Genomic DNA, 18,532 nt, shown 5'->3' with positions numbered 1-18,532 from the left:
TGTTCAAGATGTTGTGCTGGTCCAACGGTTTACTGTATATGATATATTCAAAGAGGACCATTTCCACATTCTACATCCCAGGAAGGAAATGCGTTCGAGTATTTTTTATGTCTCTGGCCAAAAGAAGTGGCTGAATTAATGCTTCACAGTTCCTGAAACACATTATCTCCTTTCCGCCCAGTACTGAAGCCCTAAACGAAGTCTACATTTAATCAGGGGAATCTATCATCACATTAGCCTCAAAAGCCAGTTGTACCCGATCCACACATAATCTGACCAGATCTCCCTCTTGACCTGACCACCCAATCGCATGAAGGCGCGTTTACTGATAGGTCTAAATCAACAACGATGTGCAAATTTTGAATTTCGACTACTACAGACAGGTAGACATGTTGTGACTTACAAGTGAAGACGAAGAATTATAAATGCCATTAAAGGCATCTGATCGGCATCCAAAGCTTGATTGACACAGCTGTCAAAACGGGGATCTGTTGGTCACAATGTGCGACCTGATGGTGTTATATTGCTCAAGCCGGCACCCTCCCCCTGATTGCCGACGATCACTGTGTATATAATATACTGCTCTGCGGCTGATAGTAACATTCACTCACTGATTGTAACGACTGTCGAATGACAGGGGAATTAGGACGAGGTATCCAAATTGTGTCAGAGGCTCTATAGATATCAGTCTGCCTAGTCACCACTGAATGTCTCGAGACGTCCTTGTTGGGTCGTACTTGATGTCCACCCTGGCGACCTAGTTGTTGCGACATTATCAACGGCTTGCTGACTCACCATGTTTGCATCGTGGTCGAGGTGATTGAAACGTCAAACGAAGAGATGCACAGCAACTAAATGTCATTCGTTGGACAAGACTGCCAATATTTCATGGAGTGTATTCAGTATATCTTTGTTTTCGTTGTGTAAACAAACCCTTCCTTGAAGTTCATGCAAATACCATGATTTGGGGTAGTCCAATGGTTAGACTGTTAGACCCTCCGAAGATCCGGAATCGAGGCCACACTATGGAGGCAAGCCTTTGCTAGAATGTAGCACTGGCGGCATTTGATTCGTAAACTCGTGTTTGTTAATCAGGTCATGCATACACCATGATAGGGGAAGGTGGGTAATCTAATGTTTAGAACATTCGTTAATCGCGCTGAAGACAAGGGGTTTCACTGACCACAGGCAAACTGTAGCACAAATATTATTGCGCAACATAAATAATCCTAGTTAACTTTCCTCGCTTCGGTTCGGAAAATATGTTCAATATCAAAATAAATTATCGCCACCATGAAAGGTAGATATCCATTTCCTTACAGGGTTGCGCCCGTACTCGAGGGAAGCACGTTGCCAACATTTTTCCGCTTCGCTCCCATATAGAAAGACTGGTCATTTTCTCTCTGTTGCGCAACCCTGTTTGCACTACAGTTTACCTGTGGATTGACACACTGGGTGCATTCCTCGCACGGTGTGGACAGTCTTCTTGGTGTGTTGATCTATGGATTTCTTTCCAATTATCATCCTAAAACGTATGTCACCGTCAAATCTTGGACACACAAGCATAATAAGATATTTTTCACAGAAAAAACTCATAGGAATGCATATCGGGAGTACCTTTAGAATACAGCACTATAACTTCTCGTGAGGACGTTAACCTAACCTAAACTAATCTAACCCTAACCGAACCCTAAATCAACCGTAACCGTAATTACCTTCAACATACATGAAAGAGTCATTGACGTTTTTGGGTGCTGTATTCTAAAGGTAGGCCGCATATTGTATTCTTAATAAAATGGATATATTTGTTGAACACTTTTGATAATTTGAAAGAACTTATGACATGACAAAGGCAAGAATCATAGATCATATTGTAGAAAGGATGGATGGATGGACATTACTGTCTCAGTGTGTGGTTGTCATGGAAACGAACTGTAACTTTTCTGTCAGGTTGAGAATAAACTTTGATGGAATCCTTTACTCTAAGGAACTGGATCCATGAAAACAAAATTAAGGACTAAACAGTTTAGACGAAAACCATCTGAACGCACGAGGGGCACAAGCGGACGTTGTTGTTCCGTCATTCGGCATGTCTCTGAATTACACTCCGAATGCGTGAGGGTACATTCAAACTACGCCGACTCTCTGTCTATGAGACGGATTCTCACGGGATCCTTTGGCAGAAGAATTAGGTCATATTTTATCCGGAAGGGTTCTGTGGAAATAGCCTCTAGCTTGTACTTGCGCACAAACTGAAACACACAACAAGGCAGGTCCCGGGAATCAATATATGGTAACATTTGTAGAAACTTTGTGAATACCGTAATGCCATTTAAGTTTATTTGGGAAAAAAGTACTTGGAACCAAATGAAAACACTACCACAAATATTGCTCCACAACAGAGAAAAGCAATGCTTTGGCAAATCAAAGAATAGTACTCATTTGATGAGTGAGTGAGTAACTTATAAACAAGAATGTTATTGATACTCCATCATTGTCAAGGCGGCGAACACCGGCAATATTTGATGAAGAGAATCATTAAGCCTGGAAAACGTTGCAGAACGTTTCCTCAGATCATGTAAACAATAAACTCAAATCAATCTCACCTGCGAGACTAAGAGTTGCATCTCTAGTTCCGCAACGCGTCGGCCTGTAAATAAATGATAACCCCAAACGTCAGCCTTGCCCTGACTGGAAGCCATCTTAGTGAACCAACGATGACACAGTTATGAACGGAAGAAAACCACCAGATTGGAACATTCCAATTTTCTGACATTGAAGTGATTTAGATTCACTAACGTGGTTGGTGGGTTTGTTGTTTCACACCACACTCAGCATTTCATTTCAGCTATATGGCGTCAGCCTGTGAAATAATCGACACTGGACCTGACAATCCAGTGATCAGCAGCATGAGCATCGTTCTATGCAACTGGGATACGATGACACGTGTCAACAATGTCAACGAGCCTGACATCCCGACCCTGTTAGTCGCCTCTTGTGACAAACATGGGTGAATGAGGACCACTTCTAATGCGGATCTTCTCGGGTGCTGACACGTAGTGGATCATACCTTGGGTGTGTGATGAAGAAACAGTAGAGTGAGAGACTTTGCAGAAAAACAACCGCACTATGCAAAAGATACTTGCGTTAAAACATTCCGCATAAAATACAAATTTTGATAATGTTGTTGAATCTTTAAACAGGTGTGGCCAAACACGTTTTCCAAATTGGTTCATTGGCAAACTAAAGATTGGTGACTACCGATATTGATCGCGAATGGCGAGCTGTCGCTGCTTTCTGTTCATCTTAGTAACTTGCATCTGAAATAATACAAGATGACAGTACCGGAACCGGAAGTCTGAATGATACTAACCCACGCATGCTCGGACTCCAAACCCAAATGGCAACCACGCAAAAGGGTGCGGTTTTGTCGTCCTAGTAGCTCGGAGCCAGCGTTCAGGCAGGAACGTGTCGGGATCGTCGTAGTGACGTCGGAGACGGCCCATGGTGTAAGGGTCCACCCAGATCTTGGTCTAGGTTCATATATAAAATATTATTTAGAAAAAGCGATGGGTATAGTGGATGTCTCTAAGATATCAAGCGGAAATGCCAACACTGCTCTTCAACACAAATTCTCAATTACATCCCGACCCGGACCATTAGATTACAAAACCAGTGTAGTTGGTGTGACTGTTGAAGGCTTTAACCACTGGGCCACCGTTCCTTGACCGTACAACGCCCACAAGTGGACTTACCCTAACAACATCCTGTATTCAATCGGTATGTATAGATATGTTTATTTAGAAACAGTGAACGCCAGAGTGAGTGTAGTGGGGTATGTTTTAGAGGACCGTCTGCCAATACCTACCCCTTTGGGAATACTGTAATTCATTAGCACGAGGTCATTCTGTGCAATCCTGGTGATACCACCGACAGTTGGGTACATCCTGGAAAACAGGTATCAATGTCTTATTTTACACGTTATTTTAGTACACAGGGACAACGACGGTATCTTTTACGCAGCATCCGTAATGTTCAAGGAACATTTACTTTTCTTCTTTTACTTAAATATGTGAGACAGTTATATCGGCATTAGCTAGTACCTGAGCGTCTCCTTAATGACCGCCTTTATGTAGTGCATCTCCTTCAGGTGATCAGCTGTTGGCTGCTCGCCTGCGGGGACAACTCGTGTGATTTCTTCATAGAGGGCGTCCTGTACACGTGGACAACGTGATATTTCGTTCAGCATGGCCAACGTGGTGTATGAAGTCTACAAAAGAGAGAGAAAGTTTTGTTTTTTTTCAGCACGAAATCCCTGTTTTTATTTGGATGGAAGAATCCAAGTGATGTAGATCATTATTTCCTTTTGGAAAACGCCAAGACATGGGAAGGTGAAAACACGGCCAGCAGATCCTGCTACAGCCAAGAGCTACAACTCTGCACACCGCGCAACAGGGGCTCAGATAGGTTTTCTTTGAAACTGTGTGTTTCTTCTCCTATCAGTGTAGGTGTTCATTATACCCCTTTTGTCTTCTATCCACAAGGACTCATCTCGTCGATAAAGACTCAATTTATCCATAAACATTCACAATAATAGTTAGGTCTCAACGTATCTATAAAGTGCCAACGTATCGATTATGACTACCAATGCCCATAAAGACTCACCGTATCCATGAACATCTGCCGTATCTATAAGCACTCACCGTATCCATGAACATCTGCCGTATCTATAAGCACTCACCGTATCCATGAAGATCTGCCGTATCTATAAGCACTCACCGTATCCATGAACATCTGCCGTATCTATAAGCACTCACCGTATCCATGAAGATCTGCCGTGTCTATAAGCACTCACCGTATCCACGGCCGCCGCCATGAGCTCCCACACATTGACGTACAGGTCCTGTTTGTCCATGTTCTCCTTCAGGAAGTGTGTGATGAAACCAACGTCGCCTTCATCCGACTCAACTTTGTTCTTAATCCTCTCAATTGTCTCATCGATTACTCCTTTAGCTGAAAGAAGAGTGCAAAGACCCTTATGATAATTATAGGAATCCATGGTTCAGTTTCGGGTTTACTATGGAAAGGTGGGACAGCAGTCCACCTTCAACTGTTCCACAACAAATGGATAATTCATTTGCGGAGGCATTCCTCACTTTCGATTATGGCATCGAATGATTTTAGTTTTATGCCGCACTCAGAAATATTCCAGATATATGGCAGGATTATGGCATTGCTACCCATCAAGGTTTAGTCACTGTCACAAGCAATGGATCGACATCTCTTTTATCATTGTTCAAGTAATATCTGAGCAAAGGCAAAAATGATGTCCTATGTAGTTTCGTGTGATGACGTGTTCCCGTGTTTTTTTATATTGACTTGAATGATTGACTAGCCTCTGCGTTTGATATTGACCGTTGCTATCGGTCCGACAGGACACACACGCATTTTCGTGAACACCTGATATCATCACTGACAGTGATTTGAATGCTCATTCTCATGATTTTGTTCGGTCGACTTTAAAGGTTTCTTATAGATGTGAGAAAGGCCCTTGTTCCTTTTTATGTTGGGAGATGCTACTCTGGTGTGGCACTAGATAAAGATAAGGTAACATTGGAACCACTCTGACAGCACGCAGTATGATACATAAAAGGCGGTTAGTCACGTGTTCAGGATGATAAATTCTGGATAGTGGGTTAGTCAGTTTGGCGAGCTGGCGAGTCAGTCCCACCCACACGGAATATACTATACATGAGCACTCATCCATATGGAATGACGTATACAGGATGACAAGAGAGACTCACCCACACGGAATGAAGTACGCAGAATGGTGAGAAAAACTGAATGATGGGGAAAGTAATGGTGAATTAGACTCACCCACACGGAATGAAGTCTCCCAGGCTGCCATATGCTGTTTGTAAAGTTTGGGCATGATCACTTTAGAAACGTGAGGAGGAAGGAAGGCCAGTGTTCTGGATGTCGCAAAGATTTCGTGAGCGCTGTTGATGAAGTCCTGTGCGTCCTTGCTCTTCCCGTCCAACAGACAGCCCAGTTTCTTCTCGTATAGAATTCTACTGATGGCTGTTGAAGGAACATGGACATTAACAACAGTGGAGTAAGTGAGTTTAGTTTTACGCCGTTTTAGTAACATTCAACCAATGCACACACTGCGCCCATGTGGGGAATCGAACCCGGACCGTGAGGATCTGCGTATATAGGATATACAAACAATAGCACTATCTTGAGTCTGACTTGTGGCCATTTTGTTTAAGTTTACATTGTTTTCAACAGTGCTTAGATCTGAAAACGCCAGAAAAAGTAAAATCATGAATTTCAAGGTTTCCGCAGCACAACACAGTAAAGGATATGTCTTACATGCCCTACACGCCCATCCCCACCTTGTTCGGTCGGTTATCTGTCCAACCTATGGGTACTGGAACATTGAATGATAGACAAGTTGTCATGAACAAAGTTAATGTGGTACTTACACTCCAGGGACCAGTTGAACAGCTCCTCGTCAGGACTGGGCATCTCTTTATCGTCGGGCAGAATCCTGTCCATTCTGTCGAGGAATTCAGCCACCACCGTGTTGAAGTCCCCAGTATAAGACTCCACAGTTCTGGTCTTCAGCATGTGCCTGTCCACAATCCGCCTCAGAGCATGCCAGGTTTCACCCTCGCTGTATAGACAGATATGAATGTAACGATTACCGAACCTGCATCAACTATGTGGTTGCAGAAAAATATTGTGAATCTTACATACGTAGTCCTGTGACCACCACGTCCTGGGCCCCGCTCCTCAAGGCGATCATGGCACTCCGATTGTCGTAAGTCAGCGATAAAGTATGGGAGTTACGACTGTCGTAGCGCTACGACTGCCTTGACGTCTTAAGCCCATTCTTAACACATTGGCTACGATCAAAGTTAAGAATTCTTAGGGCTACTGGTAGCAACAATCCTGCCTTTAATCAGGGGTAATCTACAGCATTTAGGTTTTCTAGCTTCCCGGCTTTAAGTGTAATAAACAATAGAAGCATCCTCACTAAAATCCAGAGATGCATTTACTTCAACAAGAGTCCCTTTCTTATGCCTGCAATGTTCCTGTACTCGTGCCATACGTCCACCTGCATACGAGACGGATATTTCCCATCCTGTCTCAGTAATGATTCCACGGCGTCCACGTCCATCAAGAACACGGCGTCTAAGATCCCTAGCTTCTCTCGGAAAATTGGTCCATACGTCTCATGGCGTTCTTGGATAGATTCGTGCAGTCGTGAGGAATTTCTCATGGTGTGGAATAAAGTCCCGATGAAAGGCAGGCCTCTCGGCCCCGGAAGAGCCGAGAACGGTTTCACGACCTCGCCGCCATCTTTAGACTGGATAGCTGCAGCTGTTGCCTTGTGTCGCCTGAGGACCAGCAGCGCAGACCTACACTGTCCGAATCCGGCTTGACCTGTGACACGACACATAGACATCGTTGCACGCCCGTAGTTTTGTCAGTCGACCATAAACAGGTCTAGCACGACGAATTATCAATCTGTATTTCACAAACTGTTACCCACTTGCGCAATGTTTACCCTATGAGCCCATAGTCACGTGTTACCGCTTGAATGGGCGTCCTGGTTTACCCCGACCAGTCATGAGGTTATCAGGAGATCTCTGTAATAATTTGTCAGCTAGTTCAGTGTCCGTCAGTGCACAGTTCTGGGTACACCGTATCTTCACTGTTGTGGAGTCCAGGCTACCGAGACTGACTGACTGTCCAGGAGTAAATACACAGGCGAACGTGGCTTATAAATAGATTACCCCAGGCCGCCTGTCGGTATAAACGTACGGGTTTACCTATGTATTGTGAGATTTGTTGCCAAGTACAGCCATGTGGTGAGCCTCCCCACTTGGTCAGACATAATTCACAAATTACGAACCAATTTACACCGAAGGTGTCTAAATTTGGGCAGTCTGTATACTGTGTAAAGGGTAACTGTTGTCACAGATACTGACATGGGAATTAACTGAGGCCTCGATAGCTAATCTTTGTTTACGTGTGTCCAGTAATAGGGTCGACATTTGTAGCTATATGATTAGCCTGTCTCACAGTCCACAAACATTAATTTCCCTCCACAACAGCCCTGTTTCCAATACAAAAGCTCTAAATGAAGTTGTCCCCAGATTCAGTATCTCCTATCTCACTTGGACTGATCGATGCTCATGCTATTGATCACTGTATTGTCTGGTAAACACTAGATTATTTACAGACCGACGCCATACAGCTGGAATAATACTATAATGTGGTATAAAGATAAAGTCATCCACTCGCCGTTCCATGATAACTGATATTTCTTGACACTTTTCTTCCCCCGTCTCTTAGCCTTAAATGATATGTCCTAGTACTTGTGACCATCCGACGAAACGCCCAGTGTTCTGTACTATTAGTACAATGCCTTGTAAATCTGTTTGAGGTAACTTTGACATGTTTCAATATGTGGACAAAGTCATAAAAGTAACCTTGTCCTCAGTACTTTTCGTTACACTCCACTACTGAATCTAACGAAACCTTATGGGAGGTCGCGTAACGTAACCTTTGAGATTGACCAATTAGAACACAACTTACCAAATCGCCAAAGTGGACATTCGCACATACCTTTTCAACTTTTACCTCGGAAAGGTTTGTACCCGACCGATGCCGAATGTTATTTTCCATACGATCGCTACCAGGTAGTGCACATGGAGCACGCTATATATACTGTCAAAAATGAGTAAACAGTCGCTGAAAATAGCGTTTTTGTAAATATTCAAGGATGTAAGCTAGCGAAAATATTAGCTTATGGTAACCATGTCATAAAAAAGCACATACACTGCAGGCCGTTTATTGAGGGATCCGTGTCCGTGACTAGTGAAGTTCTTAAACCCTACACAATAGCCGTTGTCTGATTGGTTAAATCCGTTCGGCCTTCTCGCGTTTGATTGGACAGTTATAGCTCGTTCAAAGGTTACCTGACGCGACCTCCTACAAGGTTTTGTTAGTGTCAGTAGTGGAGTGTAAAGAAAAGTACTGACACTAAGTTTACCTAGACTGGGTCAAACCTAAAAGCATGTTATTGTACTGTTACTGCAAGACTGTTAAATGCTATCAGACGTTTCAATGTTGGGTGACCACGTTTTTAAGCGATTTGGCGGTGTTTTGATGACGTCATTTGAATAGCATTCGGGACGTTTGACTGTATCCGATGTACGTTCGAGCTGTATTCCAACTGAAATCGAAATACGTCGATACATTTGAAGAATATTCCACCTGAATCCAGCAGCAATCGAGATACATTCACACTCATTCATCTGACCCCAACTGTTGCAATGCATTCAGAATGTAGAAAGTTTTAGAACGCAGTTTGAATTTTCATTCCGACTGTATTTCGGCTAATTCCGCTTCAGGTGTGCAGGAGGTATTAGCAATTTCCCTGCTAGCATTATTCGCTTCATGTACATGTAACTGGAACCCATCATCGCGGGTTGGAATCCTGGATCAGGACGGATGTGTGTCTACGTCTGTCAGTACTACATACAATCGTGTTGTGGATTTTACCAAAATAATAAACACAAAAGCCCTGCATCAGTTCCTCTAAAAACGTTCCTCTGACAACAAGCTGATAAGTCGGGATACAACAGAAATGTTGTTCAAAGCGACATTATATGAACAAAAAACATATTTTTGGAAATCATTTGTATTAAACACCTGAAATTTACTTTCTTAAAAACACGAAAAAACGAAAAGGTCAATATTTTGTTCGCAACACAAAATGCAGGTAGAATCCATGATCAAATTTATAAACATTTGCTGATCTGCCTGTGCAATATATACTGAACTGCATTTGTTGCGTTGTAATTATTTTAGGAATCAGTTGGTGTCTTCCACGTGACGAGTCAACGCTTCCAAACGCACCACGCTAACACAAATGACCCCGTATAATAATTCATCATCCCCATGTTTAATATGTACATATCATAAGCATGACGAACTGAGTCTGTGAGTCGGGTTAAATGCCGCCTTTAGTCAGCAAACTGGGTTCTGTCTATACACAGAAAATGCGAGAATTCATAACGCAATTCACCAGACTGGTTCCAGAACCCTGCCGTAGACTCTGGCGCGGGAACGTTGCAGACACCATATATGTATAGTGTATACGGGAACGTTGTATACGGGAACGTTGCAGACACCTTATATGTATAGTGTATACGGGAACGTTGTATACGGGAACGTTGCAGACACCATATATGCATAGTGTATACGGGAACGTTGTATACGGGAACGTTGCAGACACTATATATGTATAGTGTATACGGGAACGTTGCAGACACTATATATGTACAGTGTGTACGGGAACGTTGTATGCCAGTGTCCTTGTTTTCAAAAAGAGGTGATTCCCAGTCTAACCACGTTTTTACGAGAATTGTATAGGCAGAACGCAGTCAACAGCTATTTGCTATGGCACTTTGCCGTTGCTATCCCCAAGGATAGGCAGAGAGTCTTGCGTGCGTGTATCTAAAAGAGCATCACATCCTACTCTCGGACGTCACACCACCTACTCAGTTTAGTTTTACCCAGCTTTTTGCAATGATCCCGTAATTTCACGGTGGGGGACATCAGAAATGGGCTTCACACACTGTACCCACGTGGAGAATGGAATACGGGTCTTCAGTAATGAGAAGTGAACGCTTTATCCACTGGATTACCAAACCGCCCATCTGGACATGGGACTTATGACTGTGGTTACCAACACATCCCGGGGGTATAAGTGATTGCGGATTTAAATATCAAAGTATAACAGAACAAATATATGCAATCAGTATACAATGTCATAAGGCGATCAAGATTACTGACAAAAGCTACGGTCATTAGATACAGTAACTGTCAACAAGTAATGGAGACATGTATAGTGGAAGCTGTCTAAACCGGCACTAACTGGGACTGAAGAAATAATCCAGTTTAGACAAAGTGTTGGATTGCAGGGCTGATGATAAAAGTACGCGCTATCGATGGGACTGAGATTTTATGCTGGAGTTCACAACTTGCCGGATTGGACATATGCCGCTTTTGACAGCGTCCAGTGTACACGTCATGGCCACATAGTAATTAGCTTTCGGAATTTAATGTTCATTTGGACAATGTACTGTCAGTAATTAGTTGCTCTGACATGTCTTTCACAAATGTACCAGACTAGGTTCTGTCTATACATGGCTCACAAACTACAAGTGTTTGTGGCGGATAGTTGTGGGCTTGCTTCTGTGCATACATGGCTTACAAACGGAAGGTGATTGTTGTGTAGTTTAAGTCTTGACTCTGTCTACAAGGCGTATTTCAACGGGATCCACAGGCATCAAGAGAAGGTTCGTCTTCATCCTCATTGGTTTGTGAGACACTGGTTCAATGTGGAACTTCCGGACAAGCTTCACAAAGGAGAAAAGAACATACACTAAAAGTCAAACAAACCTTCAATGGAACTTATCCATGAAAAACTAGTTTCTTTTAAAGGAGAGGGCAGTAAGGCATAAATTCATAGCGAGAACCTGTGAATAAGAAATCACAGGATGTAGACGATATTGAATTTACAAAATGTTTGATTGTTAAAATATAAAAACAACCAAAAACCAGAGTCAAGCTCGTAAAAAGTTTCAACAAAAAAAGGGACAGTATCTAGTATCTTGTGACAGAATTCTGTTTACCTGTGATATGAGCAACTGCATTTCAAGTTCAGCCACACGCCGCCCTAAACAACATACGTCATACATTGTATCAGTGTAAATGGAGACTTAGAATACAAAGGTCTCTGGACGTAAGAGAGACTTTACATACACCATGCATGTACTACGACATTACATTAGACTTATCACACCAAGGTGTAAACACGCGTAAGATTTCCAGAAATTATGTTTGTACTTTGTCTAAGTCCCCTAATGTTCCATTTGTTCTGGTTCAGACGAGGCAATGGCTGGTGTGAGGTGGGTGAGTCACTGAGTGAGTATGATGTTATGCCGCTTCATGCCAACAATATAATCCCGTGTCACGGCTGTAACCACTAAGCTATCCCAGCGACCTCCCGGTGGGGTACCACAACGCCTAATCGAACAGTTCGATGGAGTTGTCTAAATCTTACAGAAAAGTAATGTAACTGTTCTCTCCCGTGTCATGTTGAAGAAACATGATGGGGTTAATCACACTATTTCCCCTTTGAATGCACCTGTTTCACCAGTATGAGAAGCGTGGGGTAGAGGTGAAAATGTTCGTTCGTCACTCCGAAGAGAGTTCCGATTCACTACATGGGTACAACGTGTGAAGCCCACTTACATGCCCAGCGCTGTGATATTGCTGTAACATTGCCCAAAGTGACGTAAACCGAAACTATATAGCCCCAACACAATGACAACTCGGTATACCAACAAGTGCTTCTACCCACCTACACACATGCGAGGTCCAAACCCGAACGGCAACCAAGCAAACGCGTGTATCTTCTTGTTGCCTTCGTCCCTGAGCCAGCGTTCTGGACGAAACTCGTCTGGATCATCGTAGTATTTGGGATTACGCCCCAGAGGATAGAGATGAACGGCTAGGGACACCTTTACCGAGAAAGTTAAGGTAGTATTGAATGAAATATGGGAGTTACATCAGTTTCAACACCTTCTGCCTCTAAATCAGCGCACAGGCAGCAAAGAAATGTTTTAAGATAATCAGATTAATTGACGCCACAGGACATGCCTTCATGTAACTGATAGTTTGGACGGATGAAATTATGAAAGGTCTAATTTCACCCATACCACGAGGCTGACACAGTTTGAGTCATTAATCACCTTAAAATTACTCAAGACATTACCTATAAACTTGTAATTTACATACACATATGTTTGATCCAACGACCGTGACTTCAGAAACATGAACAAGAAGCAGTTTTCGCTTTGGTGTCAAAATGGGACAAGGTTCAAGACAAGTGACCATTCATCGTTGTATACTTTAAGATGCATTTATCAATGTTTTAAAATATTCCGTTGATAATAAAATCTGCACTATACAATGCAGTTACTGACATTCATAAGCAATAACCAAATGGGATATGATCTATCAGACAAGTCAGCAAGCCATAACGTAGGGTTCCTTAGAAGCCTCGTGTGACAAGAATGGGTTGAAGACCTGATCTCCACAGTATCACAGTCTGAAAGTGAAGATTGTTCATTACTAACCCCTTTAGGTATGGTGTAACCTAGAATGGTGGCCTCCTGCTGCAGGATCCGAAGAACAACGGGAGCAGTCGGGTACATCCTGAAAGTAATCACATGCAGAGGATATGTCGAAACATTCCGAGGTCTCAGCACAGAAAACCAAAAAGTTAGTTGTCTTCCCGTAGCTCTGTACTCGCTTCCCTTAGCAAGTGAGGATCTGCAGTTTGAACTGGATTTGTGTCACTGCGAGTTAGGTGAAAACAAGAAGACAAAGTCGTCAATATCCCCCGGCCCATAAAGGCAAAATACTCTTCATGAACGTGAATTCCTTATGACTGTCTGAAATGTGTTGGCTGTATTAAGCAGTGAGCGAGTTTAGTTTTATGCCACACTCAGCAATAATCCAGCTGTATTGCAGCGGTCTGAAAATATTAGAATCTGGAACAGATAATCCAGTGATTAAAAGCATGAGCATTGATCTAGACAATAGGGATACAATGATATGTCAGCCAAGACTAAGTAAACCTATACTGAAAGTGGAAAAAGAGGATTGAAACATTTTGAAGTTCCAGAAAACAGCACCACCCATAATTTCATTCTAATTCAGAAACTACCAAACTGCAACCCCAGATCTATCTATGTGCCAAGTTTGGTGAAGATATAAATATGAACGGTTTTAAGGATCTGCTCCGGAAAGACAAATGCGGTGGACGGAGTCCATGTTAATACACATTGTTATTGAAATAATTTTAGATAGGAAAAACTATATATATTTACATGTTAAAATCAAACACAATCCACTTCATGGCACCTTACTGCAATTAATTCGCTACTGGTGTTTAATGCAGGTGTAAGTTCATAGATATGTTTCACAAAGCTTATTGGTAATGATATGTGTATGTCGGTCTAAGTAAACTATGGCTCGGGATTATCAGTTACACTGCTTATTGTATAATTCTGAGCTTAAGTCTACTTACACTGATATTCATATCATAATTGTATTAATAATGTATTAGACACATAGATAGAAATTATTTGTTTGATATCAACAACCGTTTTAGGATATCAAAACATGGACTTGCTATATCAGTAGTAACGTTTATCATGAAACATGGACTTCTAATAAATCTATGAGAAGATCAGATATATGGTGTTCACAAATTTAGGATCGTATAAATATGAATCCCTCAAATGAACAAATGAATATAATGCTTCCAATGAAAATGTTGACAAAACAGCCATTCACACCTGAGAGTTTCTTTAATGACCGCCTTCAAGTAATGCATGTCTTTCAGATGTTCTGCGGTTGGTTGCTGGTCAGGGGGCACAACTCTGTTTACTTCCTCCAGAATTCTACCCTGAACCTGTGGATTTTTGGCAATTTCGTGCAGTGTCATCTGGGTAGTGTTAGATGTCTGGAAAACGATAGTGATGTATGTGTTAACATACCTCGAAAATACACTGAGATGGTGAAAGATATAGCATATGAGCGCCTTGGAAGGCATTTGTTTCGTGCACGCCCGATAGGTTGCAAAGCTTTGAATAGTATTCGGGGTTTGCCCCAACTTCTTATCAAAAATCATGTGTAAGCCCGGGCTTATATTTAACAATGGAAACCACGCCCCTGGCATACTAGTGAGTGAGTGACTGAGTATAGTTTTACGCCGCTTTTAGAAATATTCCGGCAATATCACGGCGGGGGGACACCAGAAAATGGGCTTCACGCATTGTACCCATGTGGGAAATCGAACCGGGACTTCCGCGTGACGAGCTGATGCTGTAATCACTAGACTACCCCACCAGCCCCCTGGTATACTAACTCACAGAACTCGAGATCAATAAAGGACGTTACCGTGTCAATGGCAGCACCAAGGAGTTCAGACACGTTGCTGTATATGTCTTCTATGGACAGTGTGTTCTCTTGAACGAAGCTGGCAAGAAAGCCCACCTCAGAACCATCGTCACCCTTCTCCTGGATCTGTCGCAGTTTGGCGCCTATGATGTCATTGGCTGGGGCATAGACAATAATTCATTAAACCTGTCAACGGCTGGTGATAACACAAACATAAATCGTCACATCATGATCAGCTCTGATACTATGATACATGAAGATAACAATATGATGATACAACACTCTGATGCTCACCAGCAATATTGCAGCTATTCGCGGCGAGAAGGGTAGTGAGTCTAGTGACTTAGTCACACACTTTTACGTGTCTTAGAAAACTAGTGGAAGGCCTTCTAGCTGCTGATTTACATGGTGCCATAACTGACTGCCAGTTGCTCTGATCTTGCTTCAAATGGTTTTGAACTGACATATTATTTTAATATATTGATATTATTGATTGTTAGATCCTAAACATAGAAATACAGGCGCCGTCAACGAACCGACTCTAAATATAGTGCCCCATGCCTCCTCGTGCCGTTTCCAAACATTCCGCATGACTATTCGAGCTGCCCACGACGGGAGGAATATCATTTCCCTTGTGCTTTCAAACACTGCATGGACGCTGTCAATGAAGGCTTGTGTCTCTTGGTCACGCTGGTCGGACAAGCAGCCCAGTTTCTTCTCAAACAAGAGTCGGCCAATAGCTTTAACGTAAAAACATAACACTTACCGTATAAACGTAATCCAAAATATTGCTGAATACACTGTTTCTAATGTACACATTCGTCTTGCGATCGTGATATATATGCAGGGATTGGGAAGGAGAGTTTAAACGACGCAACACTTTTAGGATTATTAGCCATTTTCTGAATTAAAAATGGGCCACTGCCTTTGTATCAATATATAGTTTCAAAATTTTCATGGGCCATTTTTTATTCTAATGTGCAAAATGGCCTATGGCCCCTGCCTATCCCAATCATGGTATATCTGTGCCAGTGATGTTCGTTGTGGTTCATTATACGTACATTCAACACTCCAACCAAACAACTCTTCGGCAAGATCCGGGATGGAATTATCCGACCTCCGCACACGGTGCATCCGGGCAATGAACTCGGCAACAACGTCATTGAACTCCACGGCGTAGGAGTTGACAGCTCGGATTTTGAGCATGGGTTTATCGATGACCCTTCTGAGTCGATGCCAGTGAGGCCCATCTCTAGACAGAGCATAATTATGGTGAAACTACAACGAGGAATTAGGAAAGATTAAAGCCAAATTCTGTATTTGTTAATTTTCTCCGACTAAATCTTTTCGCCTATCTCGTTGTGTCGCTGTATACAGCTCTATATGTACGTAGTTAAAAAAAAAATCAGTCAGTCTATATTCAGTGCTTAAACTGCTTGCAGGCCTGTAGAGCAAGTTTATATGAGTAGATGTCAGAATCAGCAGAAGTCATACATAACTTATTTTTAAAATAACTCCTTTTCTTGAACTCACAGCGATGTACATTCCCCAGCAGATTCTGTAAGCGTGATGTGGTAATATCAAACCTAAACTGGATCTTCACGAGACTTTTATATCATACGAGTCCTAGTCTCAAAATACACTGTCTGGCAAAAAGAGAATATGTGTTGAACAAAAAACGTTATTAAGATGGTACCAGAATGAAAACAGTCAGACATAAGGCAGAAGCCACTACAAAGCTATCCTTAACAGATATACCGAATAACTATTTCTTACTTTCAACAACCATCAGTTATGAAGTGCATATTCCTCTTCCGAATATACTCTTCTGAATACTAAATTTTTTTTTCTTCAAAACATAATTTGTTATAACTGACAAGTGACAGCCATCCTCGATAATCTCCAGAGTGTAAATCTTCACTACACTAAATCTTCATCTATGTACTCCTCGGGCTGATGCATCCATATAGTCCCGATCGATATACCTTGGAGATTATCGAGGATGGGCGACGTGTTTGTGCGTGCGTGCGTGTGCGTGTGGACTTGTAAACTTACGCCATGACAAGCCCTGTTGGGATCCCGTGCCTCTTCCGGTAATCCAGCCAATGGTCAATTTGTACCCGCTCTGGGTATTTCCCATCCTGTCTCAACAGCTGTTCGACTGCATCTGCGTCGGATAAAAAGACGAGATCAATTACTCCCGTACTTTCCCTGAATATAGGTCCAAATTCTTCATGTCGCCGTTGGATCCATTTGTGAGATGCCGCAGCATTTCTGGCGGACTGGAAGGTGCTGCTGATCCTTGCTAAGCCTTTAGGGCCGGGGATTTGTGACATCGGCTTAGCTTCCTCATTCATGTCTGACTGTGAAGTCACGGTTGTCGCCTTTCCTCTACAGAAGACCAAAGCAAGTCTAGCTTGCCTCGCCGTCAACACAACAGTAGCAAATTTCAAAGCCATTTCCGCTTCACCGATACAAAGCGTCTACTGGCCCCAAAGCAAGAATATACTGGATTTACACTTCTTCATAAACACATCGGGGAGAGTTGAATCAGGAAGATCGACCTGCTTCTTTGAGCGCGTGGAAATTGTTTCTCTGTTGTGAATTTTCAGTGACAGGTGTAACACTTGTGTGTCGATCAAAACAGAAGCTATTATACACTGTGCCTCATTGAAGCGCGATGCAATAACTACAAAGAATTGCGTGGTATGCTGTACGTGCTCATTCCTGACATTTGTGTTGTTATCTTCGAAGGTCATGCGCAGTGACGAGTTGTGGCAAGCGACACACCGGAGTTACTTCCCTTTGCAAATGCAAGGGGGACAAGAAAGCAATCGGTTCTCATGGTATATTTCGTTCACTGGCTAAGACAACAACTCAGCTGCACAAGGACTGCCTTCTGTTCAGGACATCAGTCACTTGGCGTGGTTAACTGCCCAACATATAGTCCATCAAAGTTCCAACACACCCTGAGTGGTTAATTGGCCAACTGAACACATAGTTTAACACAGCCCCGATACACCCTGATGAGTTAACTGGCCAGCATATAGTTTAACACAGTCCCGATACACCCTGTGGGGTTACCTGACCAAAATATACTCCAACACAGCCCCGATACACCCTGATGGGTTAAGTGGCCAACATATAGTTTAACAAAGTTCCGATACACCCTGATGGGTTACCTGAGCAACATATACTCCAACACAGCCCCGATACACCCGATACACCCGATACACCCACGACGAGGGACATGCAGTCCCTATACTCCCTATGGAGTTAAGTGGTCACCATATAGCGGGGAACACAGCCCCGATATACCCTTTGCTGTTAACTGGCCAACAAGTAGTCTAACACAGGAGCTGTGCATTCTGCTCAGCGAATTCTACGTTAAATGTACGTTTAACTTACAGAAAGACTCGCCAGTCTATTTCAGCTGATCCATTGTTTGCCAAGATACCCATAGGATGATGACAAT

The 18,532-nt window shown here is 42.7% G+C and overlaps 2 protein-coding genes across 2 annotated transcripts; both read right to left on the bottom strand.

The window, feature by feature from the left end:
• Positions 1 to 1,595: 1,595 nt before the first annotated feature.
• On the bottom strand, positions 1,596 to 7,810 carry LOC137278475 (1,25-dihydroxyvitamin D(3) 24-hydroxylase, mitochondrial-like). Its single transcript, XM_067810824.1, has 9 exons — positions 7,065 to 7,810; positions 6,489 to 6,679; positions 5,878 to 6,081; positions 4,856 to 5,013; positions 4,104 to 4,270; positions 3,869 to 3,947; positions 3,374 to 3,533; positions 2,607 to 2,650; positions 1,596 to 2,252 (listed from the first exon to the last, which is right to left on the bottom strand). The coding sequence occupies exons 1-9, from the start codon at positions 7,472 to 7,474 to the stop codon at positions 2,133 to 2,135; spliced, it is 1,533 nt and encodes a 510-aa protein (XP_067666925.1). The 5' UTR covers positions 7,475 to 7,810; the 3' UTR covers positions 1,596 to 2,132.
• A 1,892-nt stretch (positions 7,811 to 9,702) lies between these two features.
• Positions 9,703 to 17,856, bottom strand: LOC137278478 (1,25-dihydroxyvitamin D(3) 24-hydroxylase, mitochondrial-like). The gene is made up of 9 exons (XM_067810826.1): positions 17,113 to 17,856; positions 16,119 to 16,309; positions 15,594 to 15,797; positions 15,058 to 15,215; positions 14,454 to 14,620; positions 13,227 to 13,305; positions 12,449 to 12,608; positions 11,718 to 11,761; positions 9,703 to 11,441 (listed from the first exon to the last, which is right to left on the bottom strand). The coding sequence occupies exons 1-9, from the start codon at positions 17,514 to 17,516 to the stop codon at positions 11,322 to 11,324; spliced, it is 1,527 nt and encodes a 508-aa protein (XP_067666927.1). The 5' UTR covers positions 17,517 to 17,856; the 3' UTR covers positions 9,703 to 11,321.
• Between the last annotated feature and the right edge of the window lie 676 nt (positions 17,857 to 18,532).

This window comes from Haliotis asinina, chromosome 3, assembly GCF_037392515.1.
Source record: "Haliotis asinina isolate JCU_RB_2024 chromosome 3, JCU_Hal_asi_v2, whole genome shotgun sequence".
Taxonomy (NCBI): domain Eukaryota; kingdom Metazoa; phylum Mollusca; class Gastropoda; order Lepetellida; family Haliotidae; genus Haliotis; species Haliotis asinina.
Note: the sequence above shows the minus strand (reverse complement) of the source record. Positions and strands in the feature narration are given on the sequence as shown.